General features: G+C 43.0%; 1 protein-coding gene across 2 annotated transcripts; it reads left to right on the forward strand.

Moving 5' to 3' along the window:
• The first annotated feature begins 1150 nt into the window (after positions 1 to 1150).
• nab1b (NGFI-A binding protein 1b (EGR1 binding protein 1)) lies at positions 1151 to 17449 on the forward strand. 2 transcript variants are annotated; one of them, XM_027016449.3, is made up of 8 exons: positions 1154 to 1470; positions 4410 to 5215; positions 5483 to 5616; positions 6784 to 6835; positions 10249 to 10368; positions 11917 to 12085; positions 14120 to 14263; positions 14695 to 17449. In XM_027016449.3, the coding sequence occupies exons 2-8, from the start codon at positions 4412 to 4414 to the stop codon at positions 14781 to 14783; spliced, it is 1512 nt and encodes a 503-aa protein (XP_026872250.2). In that variant the 5' UTR covers positions 1154 to 1470; positions 4410 to 4411; the 3' UTR covers positions 14784 to 17449. The 2 variants fall into 2 exon arrangements, with proteins under 2 accessions (XP_081569318.1, XP_026872250.2); XM_081713192.1 differs by lacking the exon at positions 14120 to 14263 and having other exon boundaries at positions 1151 to 1470.
• The last annotated feature ends 1383 nt before the right edge of the window (positions 17450 to 18832 follow it).

An 18832-nucleotide genomic window follows, 5' to 3' on the forward strand; every position in this document is an offset into this window, starting at 1 on the left:
TGTGTTTGTGCATACTTGTGTGTGTATATCAGTGTGTCTGCATGAATGCATAAATAGTTGTGTGTTTGTACCTATATGTATGTGTACATGTGGAATTAATGATTTGTGTGTGTGTGTGTGTGTGTGTGTGTGTGTGTGTGTGTGTGTGTGTGTGTGTGTGTGTGTGTGTGTGTATGCAAAGACACTCAGTGGCAGCTGAATCACTGTGCGTGGGAGTGCAAATATCCTAGAAGAGGAGTGTGTGTTGTGTGCGGGAGCCCAGCCCCTCCCATATCCAACTCTGCTAACTGGTTACTGTGGACCCCAATCATGTCTCCTCACTCACAGAGAGGGGGCACAACAGCACAGTGTCTCAGCAGCACTCTGCGGGGAGAACACTGTAAATGTGCAGAGGGGAGAGGTTTGTTTTCCTTGACTCATTGTTACAATAAAATATTCACAGAAACAAACCCCATTTTAGGCTCTGCCTCCCAATGGGTGTTTAGTGAAAGGCCACATTATAAGACCACACTCAACACAAGCATGCACATCTGCGCAAGTTCAAAAATGAGGATGTCCCAGATGTGGTTGTTTTAATGACTCTTATCTTCACACTAAATACTACCTTGGGATCTTATGTCATCCTGTAATATAAGCATATTCAACGTACGTTCTTTAAAAGGTTTTGTATAAAAATATAAAATTATCATGCAGTGAACTGAATTGCATTGAATTAAAAATACAAATACAGACGTAGCCTATTTGCTAGCGGCCGCGAAATTGCTAAAAGATTTCCAAATTAAGTTATAGGCGTTAATGTACGGAGTGAACGTTGTGATAGACCGTAGGCTGCAGGTGAATTCGCAGCAGAGGAGGAGAGGGGGGCAAGAATAGCACAAGTGTGGGTGTACTGAGACCGCCAAACATACATCTATATAATGCTGCAACTAATTTAGATGGGTGTATTTTCAGCGAGGTCAACGAGCATAAATGTCCGCGTACGTGAGGCGGCACGCACGCGATCGCCTCCCCGCTAGCTGCAGCCACTGGTGTGATGTGATGGTTGGTATTCCATGCAGCAGCCTCCCACGCGCCACAGCCGCCCACGCGAGGACCTGCGTCACGCAGGCGCGTGGGAGTGAGAGAGAGCGATGTAGCAAGCGCGGAATATCCTAATTCTGGCAGTAGGGGAGTACGCGGAAACCAAATAGTTCGTGTGCGCTGCTTTTGTGTACCTCTGAGCTCCCGCGTTTAACTATAGAGTGTGAGAGGGGATTTATTAACACAGAGCGGGACTACATGCCGGTGAGAGTTTCAACTTGGTCTGGCAGGCTAGCGCACGTAAACACGCTCTCCCCCTGTCAGTTCGACGTCAGGTGAGGCTTCGCGATATTGACTGGACGATTATTTTCAACTTTTCATTAGAATCGTGAAAAAAAGAAGCCCGTCGTGAGCAAGAGACATCTTTGGGAAGCGACAGAGAAGCCAGAGGTAATGCTATATTGCAGACAATCTATAAAATGGCTTTCACACTTAAATGCTGGCTCTTCGTTTATGTCCGCATATTTTGCTGCAACTTCGCCGTCCTGGCGTTGGTCGCCTACAGTAATCCATGTGCGCGGCACCTGTGTGGAGTGTGCGAGCGTACCTGTGCCATTGTTAAGGCAGGAGGCAGAAACGGTGGCAGCACGCGATGGGCGTCATTCGGTAGCGGTGTAAAAACAAGCGTCCCCAGCTTTCGACATCTCTCTAATTCTAGTTTCCATAATGCTCGTCTTGTAGTAACAAAGCCTCTGACACAGGAGAGTTTAATGTGACGCCAAAGATTTGTGTCCAATCTCGAGGGTTTATCTTATTATTATTGTTGTTGTTGTTGTTGTTGTCATTACTAGGAAGATGAGTAAGATGATGCTTACGTGAGTACGTGCTGAGAGTTTGTGTTTGTTGCTGTTTCTGTCAGAGACAATAAAAATTCCCACAAGCAAATATTCATTCCCCTAAGTAAACATTCATTCTGCTTTGGGACAGGTGAGATTGTCTGCCATCGCGTTATTCTTTGAACAATGTTTTTGCATGATGTAACAGGAAATTTGTGCCTTGTGTTTTCTAAGTCATGTGGTCAGATTTGAATAGTATCGAGACTGTTGGATGCTCCCCTCACTCTCCTTCATGATGAGTATGCTGCACTTACTGTATATGTCTGAAAGACAGGCCTCTCTTCCTTCCTTAATTTTCTCCATTTCATTTGCCTACATTTTTGCAGTCTTTAAAAGACAAAGGAAGTAAACTTTATATTTACGGAGATTTTAAAGTTTGCTAATAAGATGATAATGCTTGTTACTCTCCATCATGTGTCATTCAATTCTCGGTGACTTGTGTATAGACCTGAGTCATTTCTTAAATGTATGGTTTTCATAGTGTAGTTGAAGCTTTCTCAAAGAAGATGACACAGTGCTAGGCATAACCAAATGGTGTAAATCAAACTAAAAGGGTAGCATTTTAGCCATTTGAAAACTTATTATTTTAAAGAAATCACACAGGTAATTTGAACATTTTATTTAGATTGAATTGTTAAACACCATAGTGTTGTAGTATCTCCCTTAAAACTATGCAGCCTTTCTTTAGCAGTCTGACCCTGTAGACAACATAGTGTTGTCATCCTCAGTGTGCTGGGTGACTCCATATTCTCAGGCATCTGATCCAACCAACAGACCCATGCAGTGCTTATAGCCAGACTGCATAAAGAAAAAGAAGCTCCTCTTTGACTGTCGTTTCTCACTAGCAGCGTCACTGCATTCAGCGAGCGCGTTATTTATTCTGAGTGATGAGAGTCTGCTGTGGGGCACTGGGAACGCATGCTGAGAGTGCTCAGGCGGTGGTGTGAAGCCCACTCCTCACATCTCATAGAGAGCTCGCACTGTAGGGAGAGAAAGGCAGAGCACAAGAGCTCCATGACTGGAGTGGCCATCCATGCTCATGGTGAATTGGTTTCAACAAGGCCCCCTGCTCTTGGCGCCTTGGCCTTCGTCCTCCGATAGAGAAGTAGGAGTACTGAATGCTTCCAGAGCATTCTTACTAGACTTTGAGCTGTATAAACAGGGTGCTCGCATGTATGTGTGTGTGTGTTCTCATTGTAACTCGCTTCCAGAGAGCCACTGCTTTGAAAAAATGTGCTATTTTCTTCTGTTTCATGTGTTAGTTAAGATGTCCAGTTACGAAGCAGGAAGTTGCCTGTGTCTTATTGTTTTATATATTGTTGTATATCCAGCAAGCATTTGAAGTAAGTGCATTTGTTGAGTTTTTTAATTATTGTAACTGGTGGAGTGGATATTGCTATCTTTCTCTCCATGAGAGAGAGAGAGAGAGAGAGAGAGAGAGAGAGAGAGAGAGGATCCACCATCACTAATGGAGCTTGTAGTTTTTAGAAGGAAAGGAGGACTAAAACTGTCTAGACAGCATTAATGTCAGTCATTGGTTCTGGGTACAGCAGGGAAATCTCTGTGCATGACGTCCTACCTGTTTCATTATAGGCTCCAAATTGTTTTTTTGTATGGTGCTTCTTTGCACATGAGACTATCTTGGTATTATCCATGAAATGAAAGGAAACATAAATGCACTATGAAACAGAGAGGATTTAAGGCTGTCCATCTCAACAGCACTGATGGCACAAGTTTAAGACAGAAAAGCAGAGAATCTGTGTTAGCCCTCAGTACCTTTATTTTTTTGCTTCTAAAACATGAGTAGTTGTTGAAATGTTATTACGTCGGACAATCGGATAAGACAACGCTGCACTATCACATCCTGATGTTGCATGATTCATGGAATTGTCTAACACCACCAGACGCATTGTCTGTGGTTGCAGTATGATTCAGTTTCGGTCCATATCTGGCAAACTTAAACATGAGGTGTATGTTTTGAAGCTGACTCTGTAAGGACTATGTGATTCCATAACCCTACTAGGACTTTCCCATGGTTACAAACTAAACTGTGCTTACCTATCACTGCTCTCCCACACCACTGCTCTCCCCACATTCTGTGCCCCACCCCGGCCCTGCCAGAGGCCGGCTGGGCTCTGCTGGGCTAGGGATGGCCGCACAGCTAGGATCCCAGCAAGTGGGAACAAACGCGGCCTGTGCTGCTCTGTGAGGGCCAGGCCGCCTACGCGGCCTGCAGAGGTGGAGTGTGGTATGTGAGTCTCCCGACGGCCCAGGAGCCTGACAGGCACGCTCTTATAGTTGCCTCTCGTGGGTACGGCCACATATTTTTGCCATCCCCCGCTGCGGCGTCCTGTCTCTCTCTCTCTCTCTCTCTCTCTCTCTCTCTCTCTCTCTCTCTCTCTTTTCTGTCCCTTTCTTCTTCTTCCCTCCTACACATTACTCCTCATCTTGTTTTCGTCTCCCTCCTTCACATTCCGTGCTCTCCTCCCTCAGGTATGGCGGCGACTTTACCCAGAACCCTCGGGGAGTTGCAGCTCTACCGTATTCTGCAGAGGGCCAACCTGCTGTGCTACTATGACGCCTTCATCCAGCAGGGCGGCGACGACGTACAGCAGCTGTGCGAGGCTGGTGAGGACGAGTTCCTGGAGATCATGGCGCTGGTGGGCATGGCCAGCAAGCCCCTGCATGTCAGACGCCTGCAGAAGGCCCTGCGAGACTGGGTCACCAACCCGGCCCTCTTCAACCAGCCACTGACCTCACTGCCCGTCTGCAGCATCCCCGTCTACAAGCTGCCCGAGGGCTCGCCCACACTGCTGCCTGGAAGCGGTGCCCGAGGAGAGACGCACGTCAAGGTGCCTAAATGCGTGGCGGCTGCCTGTGTGGATCCGGGCAAGGGTGAGGCAGGCAACGGCAGCTCGTCAGCCACCGTATCGCCACTGCAGAGTGGCAGCGAGCCTCGCTTCTGGGCCGGCCATGGCACAGAGAGTGAGCACAGCCTGTCTCCTGCTGACCTTGGCTCACCCTCGTCCCCGCGCGATGCGCTGGAGGCGCTGGACGCTGCCGCCGTGCAGTCCGTAACAGAGTGTGTGGAGCGGATAGCGCAGGCTCTGCCCAAGAGCGACCCCGCTGAGGTCAAAGAGCAGCTCAAGGGCAACAAGAAGCTGGCCAAGATGATCAGCCACATCTTTGACATGAACGAAGAGGACCCACACAGGGAGGAGGAGATCCGCAAGTACAGCGCCATCTATGGCCGATTCGACTCCAAGAGGAAAGATGGCAAACATCTCACGCTACATGAGGTTGTACAAAGAAATGTGTCAGTCATTTGTGTGTAATAACGCGTTAGCGCAGTGCTTTCTCAGCACCTTAAATGTGGCAACTTATGCATAATTTGTGTATAGTTTTTCACACTGAATGATACTGGGCTGTGCTGTTTGCTTTTTACTGGAGCAGCTGCAACGTGTCTCATTTTGTACAGGTCTAAGCACATTTGTTGTTTTGTATTATGATGTTTTATTCTTGTTCATAACATGATTACAAATGGCTTCTAACATGTTTGTCCACAGTTGACGGTAAATGAGGCCGCAGCACAGCTGTGTATGAAGGACGTGGCACTGCTAACACGCAGAGACGAATTATTCGGACTCGCCCGTCAGGTGTCCAGAGAGGTCACCTACAAGTACACCTATAGAACCAGCAAGTAAGTGGCTCCATCAGCACTGGTACGAGTTCTTGGGGTCTGATTTTTAGAAAAGCAGCCTAGTGCTAATAACATCTGACTAGAGTGTCTCTAGTACTTGAACTATCATATTCGCACACTAATGCATACGTCATCATGTTTGTTGTGTTCTTTTGTGGTTACTGAGGCACAAATTTCTAATGTAGTACACATATCTCAGCAAACATCTCCAGCATTGTGGTTTACTGCTTTTTTGACTTCTGTGACAGATATTAGTGGCAATGTATTTTTATTAGTAATAGTTGATGTTGAGTCCTTAGTTAAGCACTTTCCCTTGTACCAATTAGTCCTGTTGTTCAGGCATTACTCTGAGATGGAGATGGCCAGTGAAAGAGTTGTAAGAACCACAGGTAATTTAACCCCTTACTCTCGAAAGAGCTAGTGAGTGCACAATGTTGTTCTTTCTGCTTGAAACTACATCAGTCTACGGAATAATTAAAAGGAGCTACTGTATATTAGACCTTAAAATTATAATAAATAGCCTGGAGTTAAAGGGTTAAAGTGTAGAGCCAGTGTGTGAGCGTGGTTGTGTGAGCGTGGGGGTGTTAGCATGTGGGTGTGTGCATGTGTGGGCGTGTGGAGTATGGCACTTTGTCAGATGTGACACATTTGAGCTTAATCAACGACTCTGAAAAACAGGCCTCACTGAAGCCATGTCCAGGTGTTTCCTGTGCTGCAAACGTGTCATACCAAGGGATGGAAAATTCCACTTTGGCGTTGCATCATTTTTTGTGTGTGTCTCAATGCTTAGAAGTTCACTCGCACCTTTCTTATCAGAGACATCTAATTACACCTTAGGAGGTGAATGTATGTATGACCTAAATCAAATCATGCATGTTAAAGTATTTTGATATGACATTCCTAAAAGGTTTTTTGTACAAGTGCTTTGGTTAGTGAGTCAGGTTACATCCAACCTAAAAGCATTTACTGTGGACAACTGTCATACCTGAGGACAATAGAGAAACTTTTGCTAACAATGCTTGTTCTAACAGTGTTTGTACTAACCAGAGTTTGTCTTTGACAACAGCTCATAATATATTATTAATTACAGTTTTGTTTATGAATATTTAAATGAGCTTTTACTGCTTTGGAGAGCCTTGTAAAGAGTGCTGTATTCTGTCTTGACAGATCTCGGTGTGGTGACAGAGATGAGCCCTCTCCAAAGAGGATTAAAACAGAGGTGAGATAATGTGCCATTTTCACTAACTTCATTATGTTTTGGATAAGCACCAGGCATCTTTTGGTATGACTGCTGATCATAAATTAAAGAGGCTAGAATTCTTACCCCTCATACTGATTGAAGAGTTTGAATTTTGGACCATTATCTGTGCTATCATCTATATACTGAAAATCTGTGGAAGATTGATTTGTTTATGGTTCACCCAGCATTTGGTTCATCAGTTGGTTTGCTAATGTGGGTTACAGTGCTAGCCCCTGGCCCCCCGAACTGTTAACCCCCTCACACTAAAATGCAAGGAGATTGTCGTAGGAGGTAAGATTGACACTGGGTGGGGCCTGTGGCTTTTGTTTGCATAGCTGCCTGTCGGTGTGCTGAACTGTGTGGGAAGGGTTCGCATGGATCGGGGAGGGGGGAGGGGGGGTGCCTCCTTTAGGATTGCGTGTGATGATATGGGGGAAAGGTTAAGCTTTGTAAGAATGGAACAGAGTGGGAATGTTATCCACTCCTTCATTCACACCTTAAAGCCATGCTCCCTCAGCCCATGTGTGCTCCTGGGCGAAGCGGAGCCTGGGTGAAGTGGAGCTCCCTGCCTGCCACAGAGTGCTGAAGAGGCCTTTGTGCTAATGGCAGCTGTCCATTCATGGCTCTCTGGTGACACGATTGGCTGCGATCCAAGTGGCCAATCGCTTGGAAGCATATGTTGTGACCTCCCCAGACGTACAGGCTTGGGTTGGGCGTCCAAACGGGCCACTTTTATCGCACGCTTTCCTTTAAACATGTACTTGGGCATGACCAGCAGGGAAACCTGACACTGGCACCAGCACCAGCTGGGGTTTTGAGCTACTTTACCATAAGAAAGCCTCTCCTTGCATTTACGGAATTTAGCTGACACTTTTATCCAAAGTGTCTTACAATTAGGACTGAATACAACTTGAGCAATTGAGGGCTAAGGGCCTTGCTCAGGGGCCCAACAGTGGCAAACTGGTGGTGGTTGGGCTTGAACTGGCAACCTTCTGATTACTAGTCAAATACCTTAATATTAATCAAATAAAATGTTAATACATTTTTTGTCAATAAAATATTAATGAAAGAAGTCGCCCAGTCTCTGTGGCTGCCCTGGCTCTGTTATGGCATGGAAAAATATGATGTGGAACGCTAACACCCAACCAGGATGTCATGATGTGCATTCATAGATTTGGGAACATTAAAAGGGGTGAGTTAAAAAACAGTTAGCTTTACTAACTTCGAACAAAACCGCTGACTACACTTTTCAAGAATTAGGCCACGCTGACATGCTAGCATGGCTAAAAGTAAATGAAAGACAATGTGGATCAGTTGGTGTGAATTCACTTGTGTAACAGCAACAGGAATGTACTAGCCCTCTTTCATTGTTGTAATTGTTAGTGTTTTAGGCTTTAGTTTTGGGTTTTCTTGCTGTTGAGTAGTGTTCAGTGTTCAAAGGCCATCGCCTTCCCTTAACTAGAATGATTTGTCACTTTCCTCTTTATTTTCACCTTCTTATGATGTCACACAAAAGTACTGCACATCAGGACAGAGACGTACACCATTCAGAACTCTACAAGTAAACAGTGAATTTGAAACAGCTTCATGTTCGTAAAATTTTTAATACTGCAGGAATTTGAGCAGCTCAGAGCTCACACGGGAATGGGTTTTCCATGTTTGCTTCTCACAGCATTTTTACAGTAGATGGTGTTGTGTCTCAAATGATTGACCCCCCCCCCCTGGCCCTGTCCCTGTCTGGCCTCAGCACTACCCACACCACCCGCCCAGCCACGCCAGTGAGAATAGGCCTCTCGCCCACACATGTGCGCAGGCCAGGTTTGAGTGAGCTCAGCTCCGCGCCTACCCAACGGTCTTGAGGTAGATGTGACATCATTACGTAGGCGCACTTGGAATCACCCACACCCATGCATTTGCTCAGATAGCATGTTTTTTTTTTGTTTTTGTTTTTTTTTAAGAGCCAAACCTGACTATACATGTATGCACCACATGCAAACTCACTGACAGACACATGTGCGCGCGCGCACGCACGCACAAACACACACACTCCTTTGTTAGGTGGGTGAGGGGTATCTGTTTTGTCATGTACTGATAGCAGAGAAGGGGAAAAAACACTGTTATAATGCGAGAAGCTGCATAAACCCCTGAAACCCCATTAAACGTGTTTCTCAACTAAAGTACAATTAAACACAGTTAGGTAATAGAAAAAAATATACTGTAGAAAAACAAAATTTTTGTAATAGGAAATATTTCATTTTCAGGGATTGGTCTTTTCACTGACATCTCATCAAAAATTCATTTTGCATGAAATTTACATGTAAAGTATTTATATTGTTTAACACTTCATTTAGAAATTGCAATTCCCCAGGTATTTTTTTAAAGATGGAGTTACATATTTCATATCACAACACATGTGACTTTCATGATGACTTTCATAACACTATCAAATGTGTAAGCTGTACAGAAAACAAAACAAAACCCAGAACCCACCAAGCACTTCATTTAAAGTCATGTGAATTTAGTGTCATCTCAGAATGCAGTTTAGAAAACAGTTTAGAAAAACCTTTTTTGACTGTGGAAAAGCCAGAATTGAGCTTCTGAGGTGTGGTTATATTACGTCATTGCTGCCTCCTGAACACTGGAGAACCTGCGTCAGAACACTAGTTATGAGTTAAAGACAGTAACCCCACCCCCGTAATCTGTACACACACAACCCACACACAGAGGGTGTCTTTTGTGATCAGCAGCCATGGCAACCGAAGCACACTCGAATATCAACATTAGACAAGTTCAACCTCAGCGTCAGAGCAATTTGGATTGAGTAACAGAACATGTCGTACAAAACTCCCTCAGTCAGTCAGCAGTGCATTTATGGTCACACCTTCCTCTCCTCTTGTTTGAGATTCTGTGTGTAGGAAATCTTTTAGAAGACTTGACCTTTTTACTGCTAATGAATTCTAAGTTTATTCTCATGTGATTAACTAACATCATGGCATCGTGCAGGATTTGGTAAAATGCCAAATGCCTGAAAAAGCTTCAGCGCTATCTCTTGGAGCTTACCTGTTGCTCACTGACTGCTGCTTCCACTCAGAATGGATTAATATATGATTAATATGGATTAATATAGTCTTCACAACATTGATACATTTTTGGTGAACCTTTAGAGTTGGTGTGTTAAACTCAAGTGCCAAAAGTTTAAAGTACTACAGAGTTTAGTACTTTTTCCACTTTGATGCACCCAATTCAGCTCATGAAGGACTCAATAATTAGCAGATGGCTGTGGCAGGTATGTTAAATAAGGGAAATCCCCAACTGTGCAGTGGTATACACTGGGAAACAAAATGGTGGATGAGTGTAATGAGGTGGTGTCTGTGCATGTTCTTGTCCTGCAGGAAGGATTCTTTGACCTGCAGGAGGCACTGCAAGCAATCCACATGCGTCAGGAGACACTCAGAGAGCAGCTGGCCCAAGCTAGATCCAAAGGAGAAGAGACAGTTTCGCGAAACATCCAGGTGACTGATGCAAGATCATGGTGTGTGTGTTTGTGGGACGCTAATACTCATAGGCAGCTTTCTGACGCTCTGTGTGTGTGTGTGTGTGTGTGTGTGTGTGTGTGTGTGTGTGTGTGTGTGTGTGTGTGTGTGTGTGTGTGTGTGTGTGTGTGTGTGTGTGTGTGTGTCTGCCACATATGAATCATCTAGACATCCTGAGTTTCATATGTTCTTGGGGTCTTTGGGCAGGGCTCTGTGACCGAGTGCAGGGTTGGGGTAAACTGTGCAGCGATTCAAACTACAAGTCAGCATTACAATATTAGTTCTGTCTTCACACAGCAGATGAGAGAGGCTATGGTATCACATGACAAAACAGTCACTGTTTATGGATCAAATACTTTTAAGGGTCTATTAAACCCCCAAATAAGTTATTTTTTAAATGCATATTTTTATTATTATTTTAAGTACATTTAAAATAAAAACTTGTATGTACATTAACCAGTACTGATCTGTATAGTCTGGATATATGAATAGGGAACAATTCAAAGATGATTCCATTCCACTGTTTAAAAAGCACCATTCCACTTTGATTTTAAGATGACTAACAGTAATCAGTTTGAAGAAGTTCCTAATTTGGGATCTCTCTGAACTTCTCTGAAACAAACAACACTAATCTACATGACTCTGTGCTCATGGCCAGCAAAACCCTGTCCCTGCAGTCATCTCAACGTCGATTTGTCTAGCAGGGTTTCAGAACATAGTCACTCGTTAAATTGATGTTAGCTTTGTTGGGAATACATTAGCTAATTATCTTTTGTGAATACATAAACTCTTTTATGTTAACTTATGAGAGGAGGAAGGCTTAATTTTATAGTCTAAAATAGATTATATATATACTTCATCACTGCAAAACATGGTTAAGTAGACATTAATTCAAATTGTACAGGAATCATGAGTCAGTAATAACTGTAAATCAGCATTGTAAGGGAGCAATGAGATTTGATGACTCCTTCAACATCTAACTACCTTGCAGGTTATCAGCTAGGAGTGGGGCTGCAGTCAGTGCTTAAAGATGGTGTTTGCCTAGTAGGATTGTCATTCTGTTGCTCAAAATTGAAGGCCATGTTGCTTGTCAATGTGAAATTGCAGATGTTATCAGAAAGCTAGTATGAATCATCTTAATAAATTAGGAATTGTCAGAAAAAAACAAAAAACCCTTCTTGTGCATGTGTTTGGGCCTGGTAAATTGCTGCAGCTGCTTTGCCATTGCTATTCAGTGTGTGCACTCTTCAGATGTCCATTACAAATTACTCTGTCCCCAGTCCACTAAAACACAGTGTGCTCTTCCTGATGCACTGTCCTCTGATACACTGTGGTAGGGCAGAAGTAGCTCAGTGGTTAAGGTACTTGACTTGTAAGGTTGCTGGTTCAAGCCGCACCACTGCCAAGGTGCCACTGTTGGGCCCCTGAGCAAGGCTCTTAACCCTCAATTGCTCAAGTTGTACTCAGTCATAATTGTAAGTTGCTTTTATCCAAAGTGTCAGCTAAATGCCATTAATGTAAATGTAGGCTCAGCTGGAGCGTCTGCTGGCCAAGCAGATGGAGATCCTGCATGATGCGGCAACACAGGACCGTCTGCAGACCCTGGAGTGGAGGGTGCCAACCCTCAAGCACAGCGCAGAGAGACAGAGTGCCAACGGTGTGTCCAGCAGCAGTGAGAAAGCAGCTGAGCAGCATGGTGAGCTGAGTGACCCCTGCTGGAGGTTGAGCCACTGCCCTGGCTTTAGGGCAGTTAAAATTTTACACAAACAATGGCGGTTGTTATGGTGCTGGTGATTGTTGTTTTTCCGATGGTCTCAAAACTGTCCAAAGCATCAGCGTTTCAGAATGCTGAAACGTTCTGAAATGCTGATGCTTTGTATAAATATCATGCTGTTTCAAGCAAGTCATATAGAAACCGAAAGCAAGGCGAACTGATTTGATTTTATTTCGCTTCCTGAACTACAAATGCTCACATGGCATAAGGGGGAAGTTAGTTTCTCCCTCTCTCTCTCTCTCTCTCTCTCTCTCTCTCTCTCTCTCTCTATATATATATATATATATATATATATATATAGAGAGAGAGAGAGAGAGAGAGAGAGAGAGAGAGAGAGAGAGCTAAAATCAAAATTGTATTAAAAAAAAGGGTCATCTGCTACAAAAGAGCACATTGGAGGGAAAAGAAAACAGTTATTTCTGCTCTGTAAACTGAAAGAGGAAACTGAGTTAACCTGGACTGACCATTCAGAGGATTGAGTGGACACATTGCACTGGCCAGGGCATGATGTGTTAAGTAGTTGTTGTTGCTCAGATGATGCGGTAGCTTGCATCACCTGCTCCATGTCCCTCTGGGTCATCCTCTCACTTTCTCTCCTCTTCACACGCCCTGTTTATCTTTCTTCCCCTCTCTGTCTCTTCACTCTTCACTGTTTCTGTGTTCTTTTTTTTCTGATTCGTGGCAGGTATTTCATTTCAGATGCTCCGGAAGCAGAGTAGTGGGGTTGGGTCAGGGTCTGGTTAGATGAGGTGCAGGTGGACGTGGGTTGCAGTGGGATAGAGATTATATTATCTGCACTTGACCTGAAAATATCTTAAACTAGAAAACGAATAGGTTTATGCTCCTAATGAGACGTTAAACTCTTTAAACAGTTTGTGACAACCTAGAGCTGTGCTTTTGCTGTGTATTTTATAATTTATATTCCTTTGGTATTTAAACTGCAGAAGATATGTGTGGACAAAATGTGTGAGTGTTAAAGTTGAATGAAACTGTCTTGCAGTATTTATGGTGTTTGTCTAGGGAGTTTCCCACTGTGTGAACAGGCCGGCCTTCCTCCCCATTCCAATAAATACCTCCTTCATGAACTCTGCTACGCGACCTCTTCATATCCCAGCATGCACTCTGAGTGGGCGTCAGAGAGAGAGAGAGAGAGAGAGAGAGAGAGAGGAAAAGAAAAAAAGGAGAGGGAGATTAGGGAGGAAGTGAGATAAAGGGAGAGGTTGGGGAGAGAGAGAGAGGGGTGGGGTGAGAATGAGTGAGAAAGGAAAGAGGGGAGTTTGAGTGGGTAGACAGATGGAGGAGAGGCAGGGTGAGGGAGAGTTTTGGCTTTGTCCTCAGGCCTTGTTTGTCTCTCGGCAGGTTGAACTGAATCGGTGCCATCCGTGATTAAAGAGCTGTGTGTTAACATCAGCTGAAAGCCATTAGTCAGAGAGCAGTACGCAGTAACGTGCGCACTCAGAAGACAGCCGTGAACTCAGGCAGAACAGGTTAACACGCCATGCGTAAACGGGGGAGGGAGTCATGGGGAGGCACGGTGGCGGCTGACTGATCGGATGTGTGCTTGTGCTACCGTGGGGATCTGGAGGCAGTGTTCTCAGGTCATTGTGCCGTCTGCGTTGGCTGTTTGTAATGGCAGAAATAGGTGCACTCAGATTATGTTGAGATCAGCAGCATCTGTAAGTGTGTGTGTGTGTGTGTGTGTGTGTGTGTGTGTGTGTGTGTGTATAAATGTGTGTGTATATAAGTGTGTTTAAGTAAGGATTCTTTTTGTTTCTTTTCTTGGTGGTAGGCAGTTTGTGTTTTAGATGTTAGCCAACTTTGTTGCAGAGACAGATTGCATTCTACAGTAATAAGACACATAATAATAATAATAATAATAATAATAATAATACAATGCTGCATTGCTGGAGCACAGAAAGTTTACTAAGAAATAAGAGTGTTTGTGTATGTGTGTAGGTGAGAGGCCACTGAACCTGCGGGTGACAGGTCAGAGGTCAGGGATGTCAGAGGGAGATACGCCACTGGGAAAACAGCTGGCCAATGAGCTGAAGAGACATCATCATCAAGCTAATGCTGAGAGCAAGGCAGCAGCTGCCACAGGTGTGTTTGTGTGTGCATGTGAGTGTTTGTGTGTGGTCTCGCGCATAAATTAGTCTTCCCCAAGAATTACATGATGCATGTCACTTCAACACTCTCTCTCTCTCTTACTCTCTCTCTCTCTCACACAGACACACACACACACACACACACACACAGTCATCTACCAAATCTTTACAACCTTTACTTAGTCATATAGGATGATTGGTGGTCAGGGCTGTATGCCAGTTTCTGGTTTATTCTCCTTGTTTCTTTGATCCTCCAAATATGGCAATAATATATGAGATATATACATTTTGGAGTATTTTCAAAACCTTTCTATGTTTCTAACATGAATGTCATGTTCAATCAAGAAGAATAGCTGAATGCTCTTTCAGAAATGATCGCGGCCATATTTTGAATGTTATCTAATGTTTAATTATCTCCATTTCCAGAAAACGGTGGTGGAGCAGACACAACTCTGCGTGCCCTCAATCTGTCAGAAAAGAAGACCATCAAATCAGAACCTGAAGATTCCAGATAGCAGACCAGAAGTTATTTCTTTGGATTCCGTAATGAACTCTGTTGTCTGTCAGTTGAATACTAAAAGGAGCACAACTACAGTAGAGCCTTAATAACCGATGTTGCCTCAAAATAGATTTTCTTTTCTTTAGTTCAAACCTTTTGTTTTGCCAAAGCACCTAGAGCCCTTATTTTCACCCCAGATAGACTCACAGAATGTGTGTTGTCACTGACTGTACACGCAAACTGCTTCTCTCACTCGCTCCCTGTCTTTTCCTCACTCGCTTTTTTTTTTTAAACTCATTTTCTCTCACTTTCTGATTGGCATGGACCACAGTGTCCGCTACTTGTACATACATTTGTTCATACATGGAAAATGTTAAGATGATGTTATTTAAATACAGTTTGTGTGATGTGTATATATGAATGCATGTCAAATATTATTGTTCCATTGAAAACGAGGGTGGCAGTTTTTGCAAGAACACAGCAACTTGCTGTTATTCATTCCAATGATCCCTTTTGTGGAATTTCACTGTAAAGGACCTTAACTACTCTAGTTCAATGCATCTTCTGTCAGAGGCCACTATAGCAACTGAAATTATCTGGTTTTATGTCTTTGGTGCTATGGTTGAGTTGACCCACACAGAAGAAGTATAATGCTTAAAATAAAATATGTTAGCTTTACACAAACATAAAAGTAGTGAAAACCTTTACAGCTTTCGCATCTGTCTGTAATGCAGTGTAATATTTAATTATTGTAGTCAACAATAAGCACAAGCATCCAGCTGATTGACTACTTTGCTAGGGGTGTTTTAAAAAAAAAACAAAACAGTAACAATATTCCCATCTTGTGCGCAGCTAACAAATAGTTGTGTAAATACTTTTTATAATAATAAATAGTATTAATGTTTATTTTATTGCCCCCCACCCTAAAAACCTTTCTGCTTATGAAACAAACATTCAGTAGAGAGACATGTTTACTTTTACAGTGTTTTGACTATTAATCTTTTCAAAACTTCAAGGTGTTTTGCAGCTTGTTAGCTCACATAGTTGCCATATGTGCAAAATGTTCCAAGGACATAAAAAAAGAGGAACAGAATCTTTTTAGGACTGAAACTTCAGGGCGGCATCACCGCATCATCCAAACCGTCGTCTTACATAATCTATTATAAAACGTAATACCAAGTATCTAGTAGTAGAGCAATACCGAATAGCTGTTGTTACTAAACCCAGTGAAAGTGTCTAGTTGTCCCAGTCCTTGGGCTGTTTACTGTACAGTACTGTATTTGTACTCTGTGTTTAGTAGTGTAAAAATAGTCTTAGATTCAGCTGATGTACAAATGTTTGTCACTGATATGCACTAGTGTTTTATTCTAAATGTGTTTTTACAATTTGCATCCTTACTTAACATTTCCCGTGTTTTTCCAATGGTGAAACCTTTTATTTTCTGTTAGAGGTTGTACTGTGTGAATCGGCTGAATGCCCTTCATTTTGCCTTTAGTACCATTCTTTATGTAGTTTCCAGCTCCCACGTGACGTGCAGTAGAAACAAACAAACAATCAGGTTTCCCACAGTCATATGGGTATGTAACGTGGTGTCAAGCTAACATATGAGCTGTGTTTGTGTTGTTGATGAATACCTCTGTGAGAACAACCGATTGATCCTCACGTCCAAATCCTACACTTCAGTGTTTTGAAGGGCAAAGTGGAGAAGTTGTCTGTACTCTTATTTTTGTATGATTCCTTTCAGAAACTGAAGACCTAAGTATGCAAAATCTTTGTTAATTTAAGTGCCATTTTAAATATAGTTTTTAAATATGTGGTAAGCCTGATTTGTCAGAGGATGATACAGCTCTGCAAATGGTTAATGGCAAAAGGTTACAATTGTAAATTATTAAAGTTTTAATTATTGTGTAATTTACCTGCATTTTGATATTATTAAGGTGTTTTAATGTTTCAACTGGTTTTGCCTTAGTTTAACAACATTCCATGGGTCAAGTGTAATAGTAACTCAATGCTGATCTAGGATTAGTTTTGCGATTAATGACATGACTATCATGGTGTAGACAGCAGTTAGCTGATCCTGGATCAGTATTCTTACAGAGAGATGCTTGATACATATGGGCCCAGCATAAAATCTTCATAAAGCTGAGCCTGCTTTCCCAGCAGTGGTAGCTTCTTCTTCTTCTTCTTCTTCTTCTTCTTCTTCTCTCTCTCTCTCTCTCTCTCTCTCTCTCTCTCTCTCTCTGTGTTTTTTCATTAATGAAATGTGACAAACCTGGTGGTTTTGTGTAAACTGTGAGGCATATGTCAGATTTTCGGATTTCAGAGCACTAGAGACATTTTCCTAGTTTGGGGGAAAGAACAGTTTTGATCAGATTGGTTATCACTGACACCAACATGCAATGACCTATATGTCAGAACATATCTAGACTCCTACATTTGTCCCTTGCTTGTTTCTGTCATTTAAGACAATGATCTCTTTAATCTTTGTTTGTGCTTTGTAGAATAGAATAATGCATTTTGGACTGTGGGATGAAACGGTGTTTCAATAGGCTTTGTTCTCATCACTGTCTGAGTAAAGAATACATTATTAGGATATGCAGTAGTCATGCACCTCTTGTTTTGTAAACACTAATATATTTAATTTGTTATACAGCACACAAACATTAAACTCTATTTTTTTGAGATGTGACTGTGGTGCTACTTTCCTGACTTATAGTAAAAAAAAAAAAAAAAAAGGTTTAAACTTGCATTTATGTCATTATGTTTAGTTGGACCAGAATGGTTCAACAGCTTAGAACTTAATTCCCTCTTGCCTTTTTATCAGTTAAATTCAGACTTTGTAGTTTCGTTGAATTTGTAGGAAAAACGGCCTTTTAGCTCCCTTATGAACAGTTTCAGAAGAGAAGGACGGAAACAATACGAGCGTGCAATCTTGATGTCCTTAAAACATTTGTAAATCAACTACACAATATAAATGTTGCAATTCTTCTACATTTGATAGCGTACAATCGTACTATGTGCCATGCGTTTGCATGTACTTCTAGTTGTATTAGTCTCTTAGATGTAATGCGAAACAAATCAACATCTGTGGATCTGTGCATCTCGCGGCCCCCGAAACTTGGGGCCCCCCTTTTTGACACATGTCCGTCGTTCGAATGTGCTCGGTGACTTGGGATGACGAGGCGGACGGTGTGTGGGTCGTAGTGTCTTCACCTCTAATCATTTGCGTGTATATCATATTTACACATATCGAAAGTGCTAAAATGACTCACATATGCGTACTTTCATCGGTTTTTTTTTTCTTCATTTTGTTGCACGTAAGCTGCACTTCCCTGGGTCTAAACCCTGCGCAGATAAGCGCCCCCGCATACCGCCCACAGGATCCCGCAGCCTAGGCCCGACATGACGTCTTCCCCCGGGTATGTCATACATAGGTCGCCATTGCGCGCCTATCCGTGGGCAGCTTCAGAGGCGGTGGGAGGGACGTGGCGCTGAGACAAACAGCAACGAACAAGGCGTGAGAGTAGTCATCCTCGTTTTAACTGCGTGTGAGACCGACAGCTTTCGCGAGCGTGTGGGTGGCTGCGAATTATCTTGTCCTCTATTTCTGTAGGATAAAGGACTTTGAATTTGTATAATCCGTGTGACAAATAAACCTGAGCCGCAGAGAAGTCGGCGCGCGCTCGTTGGAAACTGCGAGAGCCTGTTTTAATTGCGCCCGTTAGGGTACCCGCAAGCGCGACTCCCACATGTCTTCGCTCTCCATGGTTCTCCTATTAACAGTTCTTGCTCCTAATAACAGACGGTCTGTGCACAGAATATGTCACCTCATCTGAAAACGAGACTCTTTTTCTGCAGCAGTTTGCTTCACTTTGAGGTCTGTCACTAGAGTATTCGGCAGTTTTTGTGTGGGTGGCAGGTGGGCTAAATCTCTTTGTGTATGATTTTACCTTTGTGTGTGTGTGTGTGTGTGTGTAATACGCAAAGTAACATTAATGAGTTTTAAATAAAAAGTGTCACTAAAGAGGTTTTGCTGCCTGATGGCAATAGTAGATGCAATCTGTA

Source organism: Electrophorus electricus, chromosome 4 (genome assembly GCF_041902795.1).
Source record: "Electrophorus electricus isolate QZ-2024a chromosome 4, ASM4190279v1, whole genome shotgun sequence".
NCBI lineage: Eukaryota > Metazoa > Chordata > Actinopteri > Gymnotiformes > Gymnotidae > Electrophorus > Electrophorus electricus.

Excerpts from the sequence above, each read along its gene's own strand:
- nab1b (XM_027016449.3), top strand. The coding sequence starts at position 4,412 with ATGGCGGCGACTTTACCCAGAACCCTCGGGGAGTTGCAGCTCTACCGT. Across the intron at positions 5,617-6,783 it reads TACACCTATAGAACCAGCAA|ATCTCGGTGTGGTGACAGAG; the intron begins GTAAGTGGCTCC and ends CTGTCTTGACAG. Across the intron at positions 10,369-11,916 it reads CAGTTTCGCGAAACATCCAG|GCTCAGCTGGAGCGTCTGCT; the intron begins GTGACTGATGCA and ends ATGTAAATGTAG.